A 19,266-nucleotide genomic window follows, 5' to 3' on the forward strand; every position below is an offset into this window, starting at 1 on the left:
GAATAAATATAATTTCGTCGTCGTTTGTGAGACAGATCTCTTATTTAGATCATTCATGGAAAAATATTACTTTTTATGCTAAAAATATTACTTTTTATTATGAATATCGGTAGGGTTGATCCGTCTCATAGATGAAGATTCGTGAGACCATTTCACAAAGACCAGCTCATTTTAAATTGAGAAAATGTCTAATATATAACATATATTATTTGATGTATTAGTGTTACTTGGATCACCTATTTACAAAAGTAATAATAATTAATAAAAGTCTCTTACAAATAGAAACTAGTATTTTATCATTTTTTTGCATATATATTTGTAATATTTTGTTTATGTATGTTATTGATTTTATTTTTTATACTTAATCAGAGTTTTATACATAGCATAAATATTTTATTTATTTCATTCACTACTTAACAAAAATCTATATTCTTAAAATATATTTAAATTATATCTTATAATATTTATTTGTTGATCATTATCCTTACATTTATTCATTCAAATTTAAAAATTTTAATGCACAAAATTTATAATTATTTATCTCTCTAATAATCCAATTTATTTCCCCGTAATTTTGAGATAAAAATCATTAAAAAGGAACCCACACACTGTACCGCATTTGTTGAGAGGCCCTCTGCTTTACCAAACATCTTAATCCCTCTACTAAACCCCCCAACTCCACGCGCCGCCGCTCGACCGCCATGCTAGCCACCTTCTACCTCGCCCCGTCGCCGACCCCCATCGGGGCTCGATTTCCAACATCATCACCCCACCTTAGAGCTCCTTGCTCCATCATCTGTTCCTCCACCACCACTTCCGAGACCTGTCGCCTCTCCTCCACCACCAACCACTGACACAAAACTTAACAAGTACAGTTCGAGAATCACCGAACCCAAATCGCAGGGTGCCTCACAAGCCGTCCTGTACGGCGTGGGGCTCTCCGATGATGATTTGCGCAAACCTCAAGTGGGCATTTCGTCGGTTTGGTACGAGGGGAACACTTGCAACATGCATTTGTTGAAGCTCTCTGAAGCTGTCAAGGAAGGTGTTAAAGAGGCTGGGATGGTGGGTTTTAGGTTCAATACTGTTGGTGTTAGTGATGCTATATCAATGGGGACTAGAGGGATGTGCTACAGTTTGCAATCAAGAGATTTGATTGCTGACAGTATTGAGACTGTAATGGCTGCTCAGTGGTATGATGGGAACATTTCCATACCTGGTTGTGATAAAAATGTATGTAAAGCGCATTTCTTTTTAACTATGATTTTGTTGTTTATTTTCTTTTTTGTTGGATGATTACGTAGAATGAGACTTTACCTGTCATTGAATATTCTATTGCCCTTAGGTGAATGATTTTTATGGTTTGAGGTGTGAAACATTGGGTTTTAGAATTTTTCTTGTTCTTGTCTTTCATTAGCTGTGATGTGACTTTATTCGAAATTGAGAAATTATAGATCTTTTGATGATTAAATTTTTTTGGCTTGTGAAATATACAATGTTTTGATCAATTGCTGGCTCTCCACCCTTACATTTGGAAAGAAGACGATCTTTTGCTGGCAATGTAATATTCAAGGTTGAGTCTTGACACTTGTTAAGCATTGGAGGTGAGGAAGCCATTGTATCTGCACCCTGAAGCAATGCAATTGTGCATTGTGCAATGTGCAGGGACACTTAAAATTGGTGGAGAGATGGTGAAAGAAGACTATCGTCAAAAGCAGCTGGCCAATATTCTACCAATTTAATATTAATTGGTGAATAGCAATTTGGAAGAGGAAGCAAAAGTACAAGCGTATGCTTCAATGGTTGCTCGTAGTATTACTATTTTTATGAAGTGTAACAATAGCTTTCTGTTTTTTCGTCCAACTTTTGATTAAAAGATCTGTAACTGAAACTTTGTAGTCCATTTGTTCACTTAACAATTTTTGTTGGGCTAAATCCTTAAATATATCAGTTAATGGGGCCTTACGCTGCAGATGCCAGGTACCATTATGGCCATGGGACGACTGAACCGCCCAAGTATCATGGTTTATGGTGGAACTATAAAGGTTGGTTGGATCTTGAGAACTATTATTACCGATTTTGTTCTATTAGTGTCATGTTCTATGTGAAACAAGTCACTGTGAAATGTGACTCATTTTACTCCAAAGGTGCACACCAGTGAAGTGAATTTATAGATTTTATTCACAATGTGCGCTCTGATTCCTGATTTTTGGTGAAAATTATAGAAGCTGTTGTACTTTGTAAATTTGTTATATGAAGATAGAAATTTTGTTTTGTACTTGATTATGGAATTATGAATGCTTTCCCTAGTGCTTGTGATATGTTTTATCGAGTAGGCAGGTGAGAGAGCTTTGCTATCTATTTCATCTCCAGTGTTGTCAATCACTTCTTATCCTTGATGTTTGTGCAATACTACTATAAGATTTTTCGTGAACTAACTAAGTTTCATTAGATATCACGTGGTCCTTGGAAATCATGAAATACTGTAGAATATGTAAGACGCCGTTGCAAAGTTTGTCGTTAAATACGTAAAAGATCTCCATCTTGATTTGCTGTTACCTTTGGGATTTGCATAACAAAACCATAGGGCTAATTCTTTATATCTCTCATGCAGCCTGGCCATTTTCAAGGTCACATATATGACATAGTATCTGCCTTCCAGGTATGTGGTTGGTTTAAACCCACTTCAGTCTCATCTTCTATTTCTACTTGTGCCACTTACTGCCTGTACTTTTTTTCCTCATCCTTTATATGTCTAATTGCACTCACCAACTTTTATCATTCACAGAAACTTATATATTAATTTGCGACAAATTGCATTTATTGCAAGCAATCATGTGCCAATTAAATTGAGTTGGTTCTTAAAGTGATGTCTGTAATTGTTTGTAAGGACGCCTTGTCCTACTAGTCAACATTTCATATTTGCAACAATTCTTACCATCAGTGCATGGACAATGCAATAATGAAACAGTTCGCCAAGTTACTGGTTTTATGTTCTCATTGTTCTTTTTATTCTTTTGGTAATGGCTGATAAGATCTGATGCTTTTGAGTCTTTAGGTTTATGGAGAGTATGTGAGTGGTTTAATTAATGATGAGCAAAGGACAAATGTACTTCGTAATTCATGTCCTGGAGCAGGGGCATGTGGTGGAATGTATACTGCAAATACAATGGCCTCTGCTATTGAAACAATGGGAATGTCCCTGCCTTACAGGTAAAACAACATTATTAAGGGCTTGCTGAAAGCCTGAAATTGTTCTTTGACGTCTAATGATTCTAATTGAACTGTTCAAACATTTTTTCCCTTCTTATTTCAAAAGTTCTTCGACCCCTGCTGAAGACCCTCTAAAATTGGATGAGTGCCGCCTTGCTGGGAAGTACTTACTAGATTTGATTAAAATGGACTTAAAACCTCGAGACATTATCACTTCGAGGTCCATGCATAATGCGATGGTCATGGTCATGGCACTTGGTGGATCTACCAATGCTGTTTTACATTTAATTGCTATTGCTAAGTGAGTACAGCCAAATTCTATGACTACTGGATATTGCTTGTCATCTAAGTGGCTCATGGAAAGATTTTTTCCAGGTCTGTAGGTTTGCAGTTGACACTTGATGATTTTCAAAAGGTCAGTGATAGGATTCCCTTCCTTGCAGATCTCAAGCCTAGTGGCAAATATGTAATGGAGGATGTACACAAGGTACTTCAAAGTTTGACAATGCAAGATTATGGTGATCCTCTATTACGAAATATTGCTAACAATCTATATCCTCCTAATGAAGATTGGTGGTACACCTGCAATCATCCGCCATTTACTGGAGCTTGGGTTTTTAGATGGAGATTGTATTACTGGTATGTTTCTGGCATTTGCTTGGTAATGCAAAGCTATGCTTTCTCGCTTTTGGGATTTTCTAACTCTACTGACCTTTTGTAGTGACGGGACAAACTTTGGCTGAGAATGCTAAGCTATATCCATCGATGCCTGCAGATCAGGTATAGCTTCTGCTTCAGCAAATCCTTTATTTTCGGGCTGTTTGTTTTGTAACTTGCTGATTCTTTCTTACGATGCAAGTATGAAGCCTGCCTTTTGTCTTTTGATTCCAGCAAATAATCAGACCATTGACAAACCCCATCAAAGAAACTGGTCACATTCAGATATTATACGGAAATCTTGCACCGGAAGGTTCAGTAGCAAAGATAACGGGGAAAGAAGGGTTATTCTTCTCTGGTGATGCATTCCACTTGACAAGAACCATTTATAAGTTTATTCTGTTCTTGTTTCGTTTCAGATTTGAATTTATCTGGTAATTTATTCATATTACAGTATGAAGAAATCCTTGAACATATGCTTTGTAGGGCCTGCACTTGTTTTTGAAGGAGAAGAATCTATGATTGCAGCTATCTCAGAAAACCCTGAGAGTTTCAAGGTAAGAGTTTGCTTCCTTTTATGTTTTTTGTATTCTGCATTACTTTCAACTATCGTCAGTTGATAGTGTTTAGGCATGGGGCATATCAAAAAAAGGCTCGAACATTGTACTACTTTTGATGGAAACCTTCTTTTATGCATACAGAATAAAACGCCAAAAAGAAAAATTAAATAAGCTTCTTTGGCTTAACTGGATGTAAAAACGACGATACTATATAATGGGTAATTATTTTTCAGGGAAAAGTTGTAGTTATCAGAGGTGAGGGGCCCAAAGGGGGGCCAGGTATGCCAGAAATGCTGACCCCTACAAGTGCAATAATGGGTGCAGGTCTCGGCAAGGTGATTTTTCCTGCCACAAATTTTGCCATCTTCGATGCATTGGCTTTTTCTTTGAATTTTTTCCCTTTTTTTGTCCCTCATGCAGGAAGTTGCACTGCTAACTGATGGACGTTTTTCTGGAGGATCTCATGGATATGTGGTGGGACACATATGTCCTGAGGCTCAGGTACACTGGTCTCAACTAAATTGTTTTTACAAACTTCTTCTCTTATATGTGAAGTTTGTCACCATTCACATCTCTCCCTCGTGAGGTGATTGGTAATTTGTAATGTCCAACAAGTCAGTCAAACCGTTAAACATTATCTTGATATCAAAAGAACCTTAACGCAAAATAGGATAAGCTTAATACAAATTGGGATACTTGTCAAGCGCTGAGAAATTTTATTCATGCTATTTGATTAAAATATAGTTTTTTTAATTATTATTTTATGCTCAACTGTTTGTAGAATGTGGCTTGTTTTGGAAAGTTTGCTATAATATCAGACGATCATACTCGTTAAATGTTACTTTGGTAGATTAGACATACTAAATTTTACTCTCTTCGTCGACAATCTAAATTTTCCTTCAAAAAGTAATGCCGATATCCCAACATGGTATTGATTTTACTTGCATTTCTATTTAATTATGTATGAAATACCCACTCTGAATTTCAGGAAGGCGGTCCACTTGGTCTCGTTGAGAACGGAGATATTATAACGATAGATATTCAGAAGAGGAAAATGGACGTACAGCTAACGGACGAGGAGCTAAATGAGCGAAGACAGAGATGGACTCAACCAGCTTACAAAGCTGACCGGGGAGTTCTATACAAGGTATGTGTGTATTATGTGTTTCAAATTACTCAACTTCAACAGCTAATCTTCTTGTATGGATCTTCCTTATTTAGAAAATGGAAAATTTATTCCCGCTTAAGTACCCCCCTCTTGCAAGGATTCGGCGCCTCAAAATCTAGGTTTTCTTGTCAATTTCTCTGTTCTAAATGCAACCTTGAGTTTTTATTGATCTCTTTCGACTTTGTTCTCCTTGTTTCGGCTTCAGTATATCAAGAGTGTGCAGTCGGCATCGCAAGGTTGTGTGACCGACGAGTAGAAGAGGTGAATCTTCCATAGAGAAAATTTAGAGCCAATCCATTTTTTTTATAGCCAAAGATGTGGCTGACGAGAGAATAATTATTCAACCTTATGCTTGAGACTCGGTGTCGATGTATCTTTACTTTCGCCCCATTTTCGTGCAATACCATTGGCTTTGGATTTTATTGGACTTTTTTTATTTTTAAATAAATATATAATTTTATGCTTTCCACTCTCGGATAAAAAATCTTTCGTCATCTGGGATTTTATTGGACATTTTCCGTCTAGTGTTTGTGTGGTGGAATCTTTCGAGTTTCGATTTCTTGACGCAATAGGATTGAATCTGTGAGTTTTTGAAAATAAATTAGAAATTTTATAGTAGAGTTGTTAATTTAGGGTTTGACTCGTCGGGTCAATCTCTACCGCCATTAAACAAAGGTGGGTTCGGCCATGATTTTGGCAGCCATGCGAGCAAACCCACTCTGAACTAACTAGTGTGGTGTGATTGTGAAACTCTTTCAAAATCGTAAAAATATCCTTTTAACTTCCTCCTATTTATTGGGCAATTTATATATGACAAAAACCTGCGTGAGACCGTTTCACAGGTCGTATTTTGTGAGACGGATCTCTTATTTGAGTCATCCATAAAAAAATATTATTTTTTATGCTAAAAGTATTATTTTTTATTGTGAATATCGGTCGGGTTGACTCGTCTCACTGATAAAAATTCATGAGACCGTTTCACAAAAGATCTATTCTTTATTTATTACTACTCAATATTTCGCTCAAAATCAAAATTCAAATATTTAAGAAAATTAGTTAGATGCATGTAATGTAAGAATCTCCATTTTTTTAAAATTTTTCTTCGTAAAAATCACTTACAATTTTTTTATTTATTTATCAATTTCAATATTTATTATAACTATAAATTTTATAATATTTATGTATCTTAGACACGCAATACGTATGTCTAACCAGCTAGTTTCGCATGCTTTTTGCATAGTTGATAGGTTTTAAAATATTTGTATAGTTCGAAATGATTCATGTATGATTTATAATATTTGAAAGATTTATATTATAATAATGATTTATGCATAATTGAGAATTTCGAAATATTTATATTATTTATAATGATTTATGTATGGATTTTTTTGGAAGGATAGACCGGTCTAAGCCGTGATGGATTGGGTTGGGTTGGGTCGGGTCGAGTTGACAGGCTGGGGCAGGGTGGAAGGGAGGCCCGGCTCTACATTATAGATAGAAATAGATGCATAAAATGTCGTCAAAAATTAAAAATCCAAATAATTTAATGGGCTCGGTGTCAATTATGGGAACGGTGTTTCTGGGCCGTGGACCGTAAAAATGTAGGCCCAAATTAATCTCGTCCGCCATCTTTCAGAACTTCGGAGTCCCGAAAGGTGGAAGACGAGAAGATAATCGAGGTTCGGCATTAAATTCTAATTTTTTTTTCCGGCAGTTATTTATGTTTGCAATTAATTAATTGGATCGAATTCTTGAGAAACTGAATAGTTTTAGTGATCCTTGGGGTGTATTTTTGTTAATCGTCGGTTTTTTTCCCTTTTCGAGGCAATAAAATCGTATTGCTGGAGTTTATTGTTAAATTATCGTGGAATTCCAGGACTTGAAATTAGTGTTTGATATATTTTTCCATCTCTCCAGTAAGGTTGAGTTCAACCTTACATTGGGCATTAAGTTCACAAGGGTCTGAACCTTTTTCTCTATTCTGTTTTACATCATGAATGAATTTTCTGTTTTTTTTTTTTAAATTCAAAATGTTGAATTTGATATGATTTTCTTTTTCTTTTTTGAAGTAAATGTTCATCGATCCTGGAAATTGTACATAATCTTTTTCATTTCTTACCCAGAAATGGAAAAGGAAAAAAATGTTTATGTATATTTATCCATGATAATTTTTTTTAATCTTAAATTGGATACGAATTCCAGTTTATCATTTGATACCCCTTGGAGTTTATCTTGGCTGAATCTTTAGGCTTCTTTTTGTTTATAACTTACTTTGTTCTGGGATTCATTCTTGTTTTTAGTTTTTTGTGTACTAGGTAGTATATGCCTTTTCCTCAGTCCTTCCGTTGGAGTTATGAGTTACATGGTTGATTTAAGCTTTTATAGAGTTTGTGACCGTATCTTCGATAGAAAATGAAGCATGTAATTATCTAATGATTTCTGTCAATAGGGCTTGATTATTTCGAATGCCATATTAGCTGCAGTTGGTGTTTAGTGTTCAATTTTTCAGAGATCAGGATAATCTCCTATCTATTGTGGGGAATATCTTTTTAACCTATACCACTAGCTTTCAGGAGTGTTACCATTGCATGTAGCTGTCGCACCATTAGCATTTTTCTCTTGATTGTTTCCAATTTGGTATATGACATCATTTCTCTTTAGTTTTATGAAATATATTCTATCGATCCCTCTATTCTCCGCTGTTTTGAACTCTGGAGGATGTGAATTATTGAGATAATGGGTAGAAGTGTTGTTTCAAATGTTCCTAGTTGTTGTCAATTAAATTGAATCGATATGGCTTGGTTTGTCCTGCAGAATATGAATCCAGTGGACACTGATGATGGGGTGGATGTATCCGATACTCCCGATAGATTAGCTAAACGAATGATTAATGAGAGGAGCGGTGTCAAAGAGGAAAGGCATGTTTCACATATTCCTTCTCATCTATTACAGCAAATTTTTTGTGAAAAAGAGATTGAAATTCAACCATTGGTTTTGGAAAGTGGAAGCAGAAAACTATCAACTCGTGCTAAAAAATGTACTAGCAGTTTCACCAACACTTTACAGCCCTTGAATCCTGCTGCTCCTTCTCTGACAAGTTCATCCTCATTTAAAAATAATCCCCGGTCAATGGTCATTGACAATGGAAGCAGAAGGCAGCCTTCGCATCCTCCAAAATGTGCTAGTAGTTCCAGCAAATCCCTACACCCCATTAATTCTGCAGGTTTTTCTATGGCAAGTTCATTTTCCTCTAAAAGCCCTCTCTTATTTAGGAAGAAGGCACCTACTGAACCAAAGAGATGATACTAGTCAAGCGCAGCATCTACAAATAGAAAAGCCATCATTTAGTTATAAATCTCGTTCTTCTTCTTCTTTTCAAGATGGTTTTGTAGATCTGACAGAAATGAGTCTGCATAGTCCTGAACATGGAAATACATTACCAGGTGGAATGCCTGGCAGTGGTCGATTTGACTGCAGTAGAAGATCAGCAATATCAAATGGGGCTTCTTCTTTTAAGGACCTGTTGAGATCGACTGTGCGGAGCAGTGCCGGTGAGGGAACAGGTAATTTGACTGAAGTTATTTCAAATAATGGTTATGGACAACTCAGTGAGTTAGTTGACAATGCTCGAAACAAACCTGGTGATGATGGTTCTCTTCCTCATGAACCCATACTCTCACCTAGAGTAAACAAGCAAAAGAGATTGGTGAGGAATGGATGTATATCACCCAATAACATAGCTAAGGTGAAACAGTTGGCTGGGAAAAGAAATAATTGTTTTGCACGTGATAATAATGATGCTATAACTTCTGGAGGTCCACTTGTTCCATTTGATATCGAGGAATTGGTTTCTGAAGGTCACAACTCCCACACCAGAAAGGGAAAAGGAGTGATTATGTATCCATGCACTTCAAAAGACCCTGAAATAAAAAACAAGAATTTACCTAGCAGGTATTTATTTCGTAGACTTTCAGATATTTTGAATGTTTTGAATTTTTTGTTTGCATTTAGGGACCAAGGGTGCTTACAGTCTGTACATCTTTACCCAATGAAATCTGTAAAAATGTCTATGAATCATCAGGGTTGTTGATTCCATCTCTTTATGTATTTTACCAAGAGTTTGGTCTCTTTCTCCTCACAACTTTCAATTTTTCTTGTTAATGTAGTTTCCAAAGGCCTGCCATTTTTTCTCGATTTCTTCATTTTCTTGCCTTTGTGGTACATATATTTACATGATCTGTTTCCGCACCTTTTGATTATTAATGGTTATAATTTCAACATCTAGTATAAATTTTATCATCTTGCTGATTCTTGGATTCTTGCTCATCTAGTTTCTCGAGAAATTCATGATTGTGAATGTTATCTTCTTCTAGTCTAGCCTGTGGAGACGAAGAAAGATCTGGAGATATGACTCCATCTTTCACTCTCAAATCGTGTTGGATGTATGGTTTAGATGCTTGCGTGTTTATATGTTGATTGAATTTAAGATTTCTATATTTGTTTTATTTTGAATGAGCTCTCCATGGGAAAGGGATCTTCATGTATAATTTCCCGGGTAATAACAGGAGAGAACAGATGCACATTGAGAAGTAAGCTTTAATTTTTTAATATTCACCTTTTAGAGTAGAAGAGAATCATGATAGATTTGTAGTGGATGTTAATCTTGTGGGGGAAGCAACCAGATAAGATTCAGGTGATATAGGCCCCATTTCTTTGGACTCCATTCAATTCAACTCAACTAAAAAATTCATCTTATTTGTACATTATAGGAACCCACACTGGGAAAATTCAATCTAAGTTTCAGTCTAACCATGATATCACACCTTAAGTAAGCTATTCAAAACTCATTTAGAGCTTTTATACTCAGCTTATAAGGTATTTAAAATGTCTGATAGCACATTTAGGAAATTATAAGTTGATTGTAGATGTTAGTAGAACCTTGTAAAAATAAGTTATAATATATAAAGATAAGCTGCTAAAACATCTTATAAGATCTAAATTTTGTATGATATTTGGTTATTTAGCTAAATGAGATCTTATAACATAATCACATATTTTTACTCCTTTTTTCGAACAGTCATTATTTATCTCCCTTTTTCACTTATCATGACACATTTCTTTATATCAGATCACATCGCATCTAACTTTCAAACCTATATTCAAATAACATTTCAAAAATTCCACAAATTTCTATTTTCAAATTTGTTGAGTTAAATCACGTTATTTTTATTGAGAGTATACAGCATCCCAAACTGATGTTATAGGTAGCCAGCAAATTCGGAATACGATTATGAAGCAGTTAATGGGTTATTGTGTGTCATTGGTTTGTGCGTGGTAAAATATACGTGCAGAAATACTGCATTTGGATGAAGGTTTGCGGGGAAGAGAGGAAATTTTATCTGTTAAACCGAAAGAATGAGAACTTTATATGTTGTGGCACTTGCTTTTAATACTAGTGGTTTCTATTTTTGTGAGGTGAAAGTTTTGTTTTTATAGGGAATCATGTGCTAAATTCTAAAATTTAAGCATTATTGTAGTTAAAGGAATATTTTGTGCACGCAGGAGCTCTTCCAGTTTCAGTGGAAAGGCTAAAGAAACCAGTGATTACGTCAGGGGCTCAGGTGAACACCTTGAAGAATCAGGTGAATGGAGAAGTATGCTTAACGGGGAACTGTGTTCCTCATCAACTGGTGAGGAACAGTTTTTAAAGAGGGAACTGGATGTCCCAAGGTATGCCAATCAACACAACGAGAAGAGGATGACAAAAAGGGAAAAAGGAAGTGCTGTTGCTACTGATGATGACGATTCTAAGGTCCCAAATTTATTTTCCTCTGAGCATGTTTCCAGTCTTCCTTTAAGGCAAACAATGCCCCTTTCTCGGGCTAGATTAGGACAGTTAAATAGGTATCCCTCTTCCGCTAACATGCACATCAAAAGACAGAAACAGAGAACCACTTCGAGATATTCAGGTGAATGTTCAACATCGGTGTCTGATGATTCAGAAGTTGTGATTCTCAGTTTATCTATAGGACCATCAAATTCGAGAACAACTTCTAGAGATGTGGCCAATTTACATCAAACTATTGATGTTGATGATTTTAAACCTAATACTCATGACGAAGTTGCAAGGGCTAAACAGGTTGAAGCAGATGAGCTCCTGGCTCGTGAACTTCAGGAACAACTGTACAACGACTTGCCAGTTCTTGGAGTTAGACAGTTTCTTCCTTTGTTTACAAGACTACATCTCAGAATTTTCTAAATCTTTTGCCTCTGATTAGACATTAAATTTAGTTTCTGTTTTGTATTATAAATTCGATGACAGGTTGATACACACATATCTACGGTCTTGCAGCACCAGGACAATTCAAATCACCCCTTTTCTAGTGTAAGATATTGTGTTGCAGAATAACTATAACATCATCCACAACTGAAAACTTCAGGAATCTGCTCATCCTGCACCCTTGTTATCTATTTACTGTGTGAATGTTTCAGCTACTTATCTAGCGTGCAGGATTTACATTCCCTTTGTTTACTTACCTTCCTTTTGTTTCGTTATTAAAATTTACTAGTATATGTATGATATGTTTTTGTGCTCATCCATGTGTATATCTGCACGTATATTGACATTGTCCCGTTGTGTTGGACGATCTGTTGCGCAAATCGTGAACACTTTCTTTCTAAGCATGCTTTATTTATATTAGATAATTCAATGGATTATTAAGTATAAATCAACTGTGATATCAAATATTTGATTGTTGTTTCTTTGTGGATTAGGAGTCATAAAGAGATAGCTATGTTCTCGACTATAGACTTAATCAGAAATTGGAGATTAGTATATTGTTGATGTGTCTTGAGTTTTAGGGGCTCTGTGGGTGGACATCTTATCCGTTTTTTGGAATCATTACATGATATATATATATATATATATATAATATGATCTCGTTTCTTATCAAAAAATATTGTTAGAATTTTGAGGTACACTGTGATCTCTTATAAAGTATCTCAAGCATCTTTAAAATGTATACCAAATATTTTTTTCAGTTGTTATTTGGACCTTGTTTCTAGTTGTTCATTTCTAGTTCAGTCTATTCTTGTGTAATAATCGCATTTGGTCTGCTCGTCTTCAAAATATACTTTCTTTTTATAACCCAACATTCACTGTAATGTAGAGTGGCTGATGGATTATGTACTTGTAACGCTTTCCTGTTCTATTGGTGCATTTGCTCACATAGAACTCCCATTGCCATCCTAACATTAAAACTTTTTGTCTATAATATAGCATTCCAGATTACATGGATGGTATGTTTCGTATTTTGAGTTGACTGTATTATCATCATATGAACCTTCTATGGTTGTCTTCTTGCTTGATTCATGTATTAATCTATTTGACTACCTTAATATTCTGGTCATTTGGCTGTATTTGTATTATTGCTATCATTTTTCTTGGGTGCTAAAAACTTTAGTTGAGAATTTTTTTGGCTTTTGTGCTCTGTGCAGAGAGGTTCGTTGATGTCCAATTTGCGAAGACAATCCCACTCTCGATCTTCTTCAAACCTCTCGCGTAGAGGATATCAAGCTCGTGCTTCTACACTGGGAAGAATGACGAGACTGAGGGGTCGTTTTCCTGGGCAACCACGTACTCTGTTGCCGTCAAGAGGAAGAACTTCTCTGTTCCCTGCAAACATGGATGTTGAAATGGTAGGGTTGAGTTGTTATATGTTTCGTCTTGCATTTGATTTTGGACAATCAGTTAAATTCAGTTTAATATATAACCTGAATGTTCTTATACTATACTGGTTTGGGTATTACTTGTAGAGGCTAGATTGGCTAATTGTACAATCAGAACTCGCCTTTTGTTGCATCCTTGCATCTGATGAGTAATGGTTGTGTAAGTTTTCCAGCTAATTGAGATGTAATGATAACTGTTGGATGGTCACTCAATCATTGAAGATTTGATGGCAGATTACTTGTTTGCACTTGGATATCAAGGTTGAAATACCTATCTATATAGAAGGATTGCTTGGCTGTTTGTGTGGACCTACAGTTGCTGCTAGCTTTGAGGATATTTAGCTATTTGATTTGCCAGCTCATATCTTGATTTAACATTGTCTATTAAACAGTGTATGTTTAGGCTGCTTGTTGCACAAAAATAAGTTGCAAAATTGTGAGTTATAGTTGGATGGCATATCTTATGCCATTATGTACGATTGATGCATGAGGAAGTACGGACATTGTGGATCCATATCGTTTCTTCACTCGCTCAGTTGTATGCCCATAATCTTGCTGCTAAACAGAGTTTTTTTTTTGTGATTTAATTTATGTAGAATGATGGAGCAAAGTTAGGAATTTGATACTATTCTAAACATAGAGAGGATTTATATGGATTAGATGATACTAATTTTGGAATAGTGTTTTTTACGAGATTTGTTAGCTAAGAGTAAGTCCTAATTATGTGGTGATTGATTTGCACTATTTATCTAAATAGTGAATTAATAATGAGAAATATTCTTCCCTCGAATCTACATGGTTCCAATGCCTACTCTCTCAAAACCCTAGCCTTCTTCATAGTAAAAATCTGGCATGACCACTGAATTAAAAAGGCCAACTTTTGAAGTGACCTCTTGTTAGGAACTTATGTCTAATGGGCCTAATTAGACGTAAGAGTAATATTTTCATGGGCTTATATAGATTGGGCCAAAAATTGTAACTAGTTATGAAAGGAATTTTAGATGGAATGACTTGCGGGAGGGGCAAGAAAAATATAAGAGGAAGTAGAATAGAGTTAGTCGTCAAGTTGTTTTCTTTTGAGTGTTGAGACTTGAGACTGGCAAAAAGTTGGGTTCACCTTTTCATTTCAGTTATATATTATCATATTTCCTCTTTCTTTCTTCTTTATTTTGCTGAGTATTGTGGTTGTAACAATTGGGCCGACCTGCCGGATAATCATCTGAGGAGAAGAAATGGCAACCACAACTGTTTCAAAAATGGGGATGGAATAACCGTTCACGGTAGCTAGGAATGCTCTTTCCCGGCCCTTCTTGTCTTTGGCTGAAGTTATTCGTCTCCTTGATTGAATTGAGTAATTTTTATCAAAAGTTGAGCAGTAACCTGGGAAATCCTATGCTAACCGCTTTTCTGCCTCTAATGGATGCGTTGATAGTAGAAAATCTTTTGAAGCATTCTGATGCTAATGTGAAAGTAGGAGTAGCTTCATACCTCAGTGAGATCACCAGGATTACGGCTGATAGGATCGGTTTTTGAGGATTTGTCGAACACTCCTACCAGAATACCAGATCTTACATTAAGAGGATAACTAATTCTGGAAACGATGGCTAAGGTCAGGTACTACATTGTCATGTTGGACTTAGATGTAGATGAGATGATTATTAAGATGTTTAAGCACTTCCTTAGATCTGTAAGAGTTCATCACCCAAAAGTCATCGTTGAATCCATGGAGGCAGTGATTCACTTGTGATAGAAGAAAGTGGGGATGAATCTTCAGCCCTATTAACACCCATTTTTGCTATTTTGAAAAGCAACAATGAGGAGGCTCTTCCAAATGCAAAGAAATTGTCTGAGAAGATTATTCAAAATTGTGCAGAGAAGTATAGATCTTATTTGACTCAAGTATTAAAAATTTCAGACAAGAAGACGAAGGATGGTAAAGACTCAACTTGATGGGAATATGGGGATGGGCAATCTGAAATAATTGATTCTCCAAAGGTGAACGATTGTATGAAGGGGCCGAACATGGATTGGAAATGGTTTACAAAAGAAGTGATCAAAAGATATCGTGGTAGAAAACCACGGATCCTTATGAACTTGCTTCTATATTGATGGGGGATGGGTTAGGAGGTCGTCTTATGCCGGTGGGTCGACTGTTGGAGATTTTGATTGATGACGACGAGGAACAATACATAGGTCATGTGGATAATGGGCTCACAGATAAATTATGGAGAAGGATGAGAACCCATGGGCTTACCACCTTCAAATGGGACGTAGAACCAATCAATTTAGTTATGGATGAAAGGGATCGTAGGGAGAATAATGAAGCAAGTTTTTGGTCTGTAAATCACAAGCAAAACTGGGCCCAAACAATTTATATAGGCAGACCAATTATGGATACGTCCCACTTTGCGTCAAATCCCAGAATCAAGGCAAAGGAAGGAGAAAAGATCGTTGGGGGTGAAAACCTCGGATCCGATGTGGAGAATCAGGTTTCCAAGAGAGCAAATTCACTTGAATTCGATGGGAGAGACTCGATTGGATGGATTTTGAAAGCTGGGCAACATATTGGCACCAAAAATAATTCACGATTCTGTTTTGTTAAATTGATGCAGAGGCTATCAATTGAAGAGCTTAAGATAATTCTTAAGCTCTGTTTTGTTAAATTGATGCAGAGGCTAATCAAATTAACAATCAGAGGTTCACAAATTGGAACTGTGATGCCAAGCAATGAGAAAACTATGAAGATAATTCTTAAGCTCAGCCTTGAGGACAAGGCTGATTTTCAATCTACTTGAGGGAAAGTGCAGAATGATGGAGCAAAGTTAGGAATTTGATATTATTGTAAATATAGAGAGGATTTATAGGGATTAGATCAGACTAATTTTGGAATGGTGTTTTTTAAGAGATTTATTGGCTAAGATTAAGTCCTAATTTTGTGGTGACTGATTTGCACTATTTGTATAAATATTGTATTGCACTCGGTATAATATATAATGAGAAATATTACTTTCTCAAATCTACAATTTATAATTTTGCAAGTGTGTGGTTGATAATGTAGTCTCTCAAGTTGTGGGGATCCTAAATAATATTTTTCTTTTTTGCAGAGAATGCATATTCTGGGAACATTAGAGACTTTCAGTGACATGGAAGTCGGCACCGGAAACCTTGTAACTCATCGTGATTTTAATGAGTGAGTATCGTCTGAGACTTTGTGCGCCATTATGATAAGAGAGTGTCAGCACAGAAAAATAAAATAAAATTATATATATATATATATATATCCAATCTGGTACCTCTGAAGTAGTACTTGATGGAGTGATCACAGAAGAACAACGTTGAATGCTCGTTGACAGCCTAATTTGATATGAAATTATGGATCGCCCTTTTCTCTTTTCAAGCTTCATAGCGGCTGTCTAAAACCACTCTCATGCTGCCATCATGATTTGCGTAATTAGGCGGTTGCTCCTCATTTTGAAGCTACTTTGAATACCTAGGGAGAAATGCTCTTCTATTTTGTGTGGCTAGATAACTGTATGGAGGCTATGCCTCAATCATAGTGATGGAGCGATAAGAGATAGTTCTCGATTTAAATGATAAAGTTTTAAAAATCTCAATGTACACGGTTTATGAGTTTTATATGCATTAAGAATTCGAGACTGTTAAAAGTTGAGAGATGGATGGGATGATGAAAAAAACACAAAGTCCTTATTTGACGTGTACGATGAACAGATATATCTTCAACAAATTTTCGTCAAGTAGTATAATTATGGAGCATTAAAGTCTGAAGTCTATTGGATTCCCCTTTGTTTTCTTCTCTGTTTTTCACTTTGTGGGTACTTTCCAAAATCCTGGTTTGTTTATTAAAGGCTGCTTATACTTTTCTTACCGTTACCTTGTTAGGAATGATTATGAAACATTATTAGCTCTTGATGAAAACAATGATCATGGTGGTGCATCTGTTCATCAGATTAATGGCCTCCCACAATCAACCGTTCAGGTAATCATCTTTAGAATTGATTCTTCCATTGAATCATATTCTTTCGTGAATGAAATAGCCTGTGCTAAGTCATGCATCTTCTGTTTCTAAGTTGCTTATTGTATTTTTGTTCTTGCAGAGTGACAATTTTGACGAGGCTTGTGCAATTTGTCTTGAAACTCCAACCATCGGCGATACCGTCCGCCATCTCCCTTGCTTGCACAAATTTCACAAAGATGTACGAGGCTTTTCTTTTTCACCTATCCATTGTCGCATGCTAGTTATCGTTGTCTTTAGTTAAATCATCCATGCATAGATGTCAATCTACTTGCCTACATTGGCTCACACACACACACGCACATATAAAAATGTGCACATCTAAATAGTTAGGTGTGCTGACTTATGTACTTGTATTTGTAATCTGTCTCTCTACATGTGTGAGTGTGCTTCCAATATTCTGTGTACTGTAGTTCTTATTTTAGTTGAATTTATGTCATGCAACTAACACAATCTTCTCGTTTGAAGTAATCCTGTCTATTTTTGCCTTGAAATGCTATAAAAGCTGTGATCTTTGTTTTCACTGCAACTTGGTGAAGTAATATTTTACCGTCAGACAACTGAGAGGAGATAGTTGGAGATTTCCCGCTTGACCTTGTAGGTAAAGCCGATTCCTAACCCCCTTCTCACTTGTCACAGTGTATTGATCCATGGCTGAAGAGGAGAACATTGTGTCCCGTCTGCAAGTCAGCTATAACTTGATATATTCATCGTATTTTTTGTTCCTTGTACTTGAAACCAAGTTACAAGGCAACAACACGTTGGTTGTTGAGGTATCTTTTGAAACTTTTTTTTGTTTTACTCTTTAAATAGCTTTTCTGAAGTGAACTCTACGCATCGATGAACTATAGTCCTGTACAATTATGTGTGATTGTTTATTTTTTGAATCGATCGTAATAACTACATAGCTTGTTTTTAGTTAGATTGAGAAAAATGTTGCTATTTTGGTCTAAATTTCTTACCTGGATTACTGTGCTGCGCTAATTTTACGATCGAATGTAGGTTCTTGAATTTCATGGTGAAATTCAAAAAAATTTCTTCTGAAATTCAAAAAAGTTTATAAATGTTGATTTTTAAACTCCAAGTAAACCTACAAAAACGATCACCAATCTCAATTACAAGTGAAATGAAAATGGCTTGTTAATTACAACTATTATTACTCTGCTAATTTCTAGTTACAAATGATATTTATGTATTAAATGAGATTTACTTAAATAATTTAAAATGAGAGATAAGTGGAAAAAAAACGGAAAAAATTAGAAAGATGTATAAAAATTATTAATTAATTAACAAATATTATGAATGGTAAAACAAAAAAAAAATTATTGTCAATATTGACATACCAAAATTAGCTAATGAGTTTGAATTTAATATAGAAATATAAATTTAGAATAATTTGAATAAAAACTAGCGAAATTACTATTTGAACGTGATGTTTTTTTATGTACTCTTCATTTACTTACAATTACAATTACGAGTCAAAGTCACATTGCCTCCATTAATCATAACTACATGTTGGTGAACATGTCAGATTGTATTTTTGACACTTCTAAAGTTGCATTGAACACATTATTTACAACGTGACCTCAAACTACGGGTGATTCTACGGTTGTAACTATCTATTATCCAGAGTTTGTTTTGATCCAAAATTCAGTGTGATATATAAAAATAATTATTTCCCGTCATTAAAATTAAATATTTTTTAAAAAAACATAAAAATTGTACGATCTATATTGCTAATGCGATTTTTTGAGTACGTATTCGTACCGTGATTAAAAACCAACGCGAATCTCAACTTTGAGTTGAGATTTCCCCTACAATAAACCATGATTTCTTGCTTGAAGATTCCATGATTTCTTGCTTGAAGATTCCATGATTTCTTGCTCGACCTTGTTGATGAATTCGAT

At 35.5% G+C, this 19,266-nt stretch overlaps 2 protein-coding genes across 9 annotated transcripts; both read left to right on the forward strand.

Moving 5' to 3' along the window:
* Positions 1–604: 604 nt before the first annotated feature.
* Positions 605–6,020, forward strand: LOC142518597 (dihydroxy-acid dehydratase, chloroplastic). Its single transcript, XM_075621387.1, is given in 15 exon segments — positions 605–824; positions 826–1,233; positions 1,974–2,045; positions 2,615–2,662; positions 3,059–3,213; positions 3,320–3,514; positions 3,589–3,700; positions 3,783–3,852; positions 3,935–3,993; positions 4,105–4,228; positions 4,357–4,427; positions 4,664–4,765; positions 4,851–4,931; positions 5,419–5,577; positions 5,804–6,020. Coding segments are annotated over 15 exon segments (1,830 nt in total). The 5' UTR covers positions 605–701; the 3' UTR covers positions 5,855–6,020.
* Positions 6,021–7,124: 1,104 nt separating this feature from the next.
* On the forward strand, positions 7,125–18,293 carry LOC142517676 (uncharacterized). Of its 8 annotated transcripts, XM_075620055.1 has the most exons (11): positions 7,125–7,277; positions 8,413–8,516; positions 9,042–9,161; positions 9,456–9,549; positions 11,161–11,806; positions 11,921–11,983; positions 13,096–13,296; positions 16,431–16,516; positions 17,227–17,323; positions 17,442–17,540; positions 17,999–18,293. In XM_075620055.1, exons 2-11 carry the CDS (start codon positions 8,489–8,491, stop codon positions 18,059–18,061), a joined length of 1,497 nt encoding a protein of 498 aa, XP_075476170.1. In that variant the 5' UTR covers positions 7,125–7,277; positions 8,413–8,488; the 3' UTR covers positions 18,062–18,293. The 8 variants fall into 8 exon arrangements, with proteins under 8 accessions (XP_075476170.1, XP_075476166.1, XP_075476165.1 ...); XM_075620051.1 differs by having other exon boundaries at positions 9,042–9,549; XM_075620050.1 differs by having other exon boundaries at positions 7,145–7,277; positions 8,413–9,549; positions 11,161–11,410; positions 11,540–11,806.
* The last annotated feature ends 973 nt before the right edge of the window (positions 18,294–19,266 follow it).

The sequence above is a fragment of the Primulina tabacum genome, chromosome 11 (genome assembly GCF_025594145.1).
Source record: "Primulina tabacum isolate GXHZ01 chromosome 11, ASM2559414v2, whole genome shotgun sequence".
In the NCBI taxonomy this organism is placed as follows: Eukaryota; Viridiplantae; Streptophyta; class Magnoliopsida; order Lamiales; family Gesneriaceae; genus Primulina; species Primulina tabacum.

Bases quoted from the DNA above. Each gene is read 5' to 3' on its own strand.
- LOC142517676 (XM_075620049.1), top strand. From the start codon at position 8,741: ATGGAAGCAGAAGGCAGCCTTCGCATCCTCCAAAATGTGCTAGTAGTT. The intron at 11,984-13,095 runs GTAAGATATTGT...TGCTCTGTGCAG, and splicing joins CAAATCACCCCTTTTCTAGT to AGAGGTTCGTTGATGTCCAA. The intron at 17,541-17,998 runs GTACGAGGCTTT...CACTTGTCACAG, and splicing joins TGCACAAATTTCACAAAGAT to TGTATTGATCCATGGCTGAA.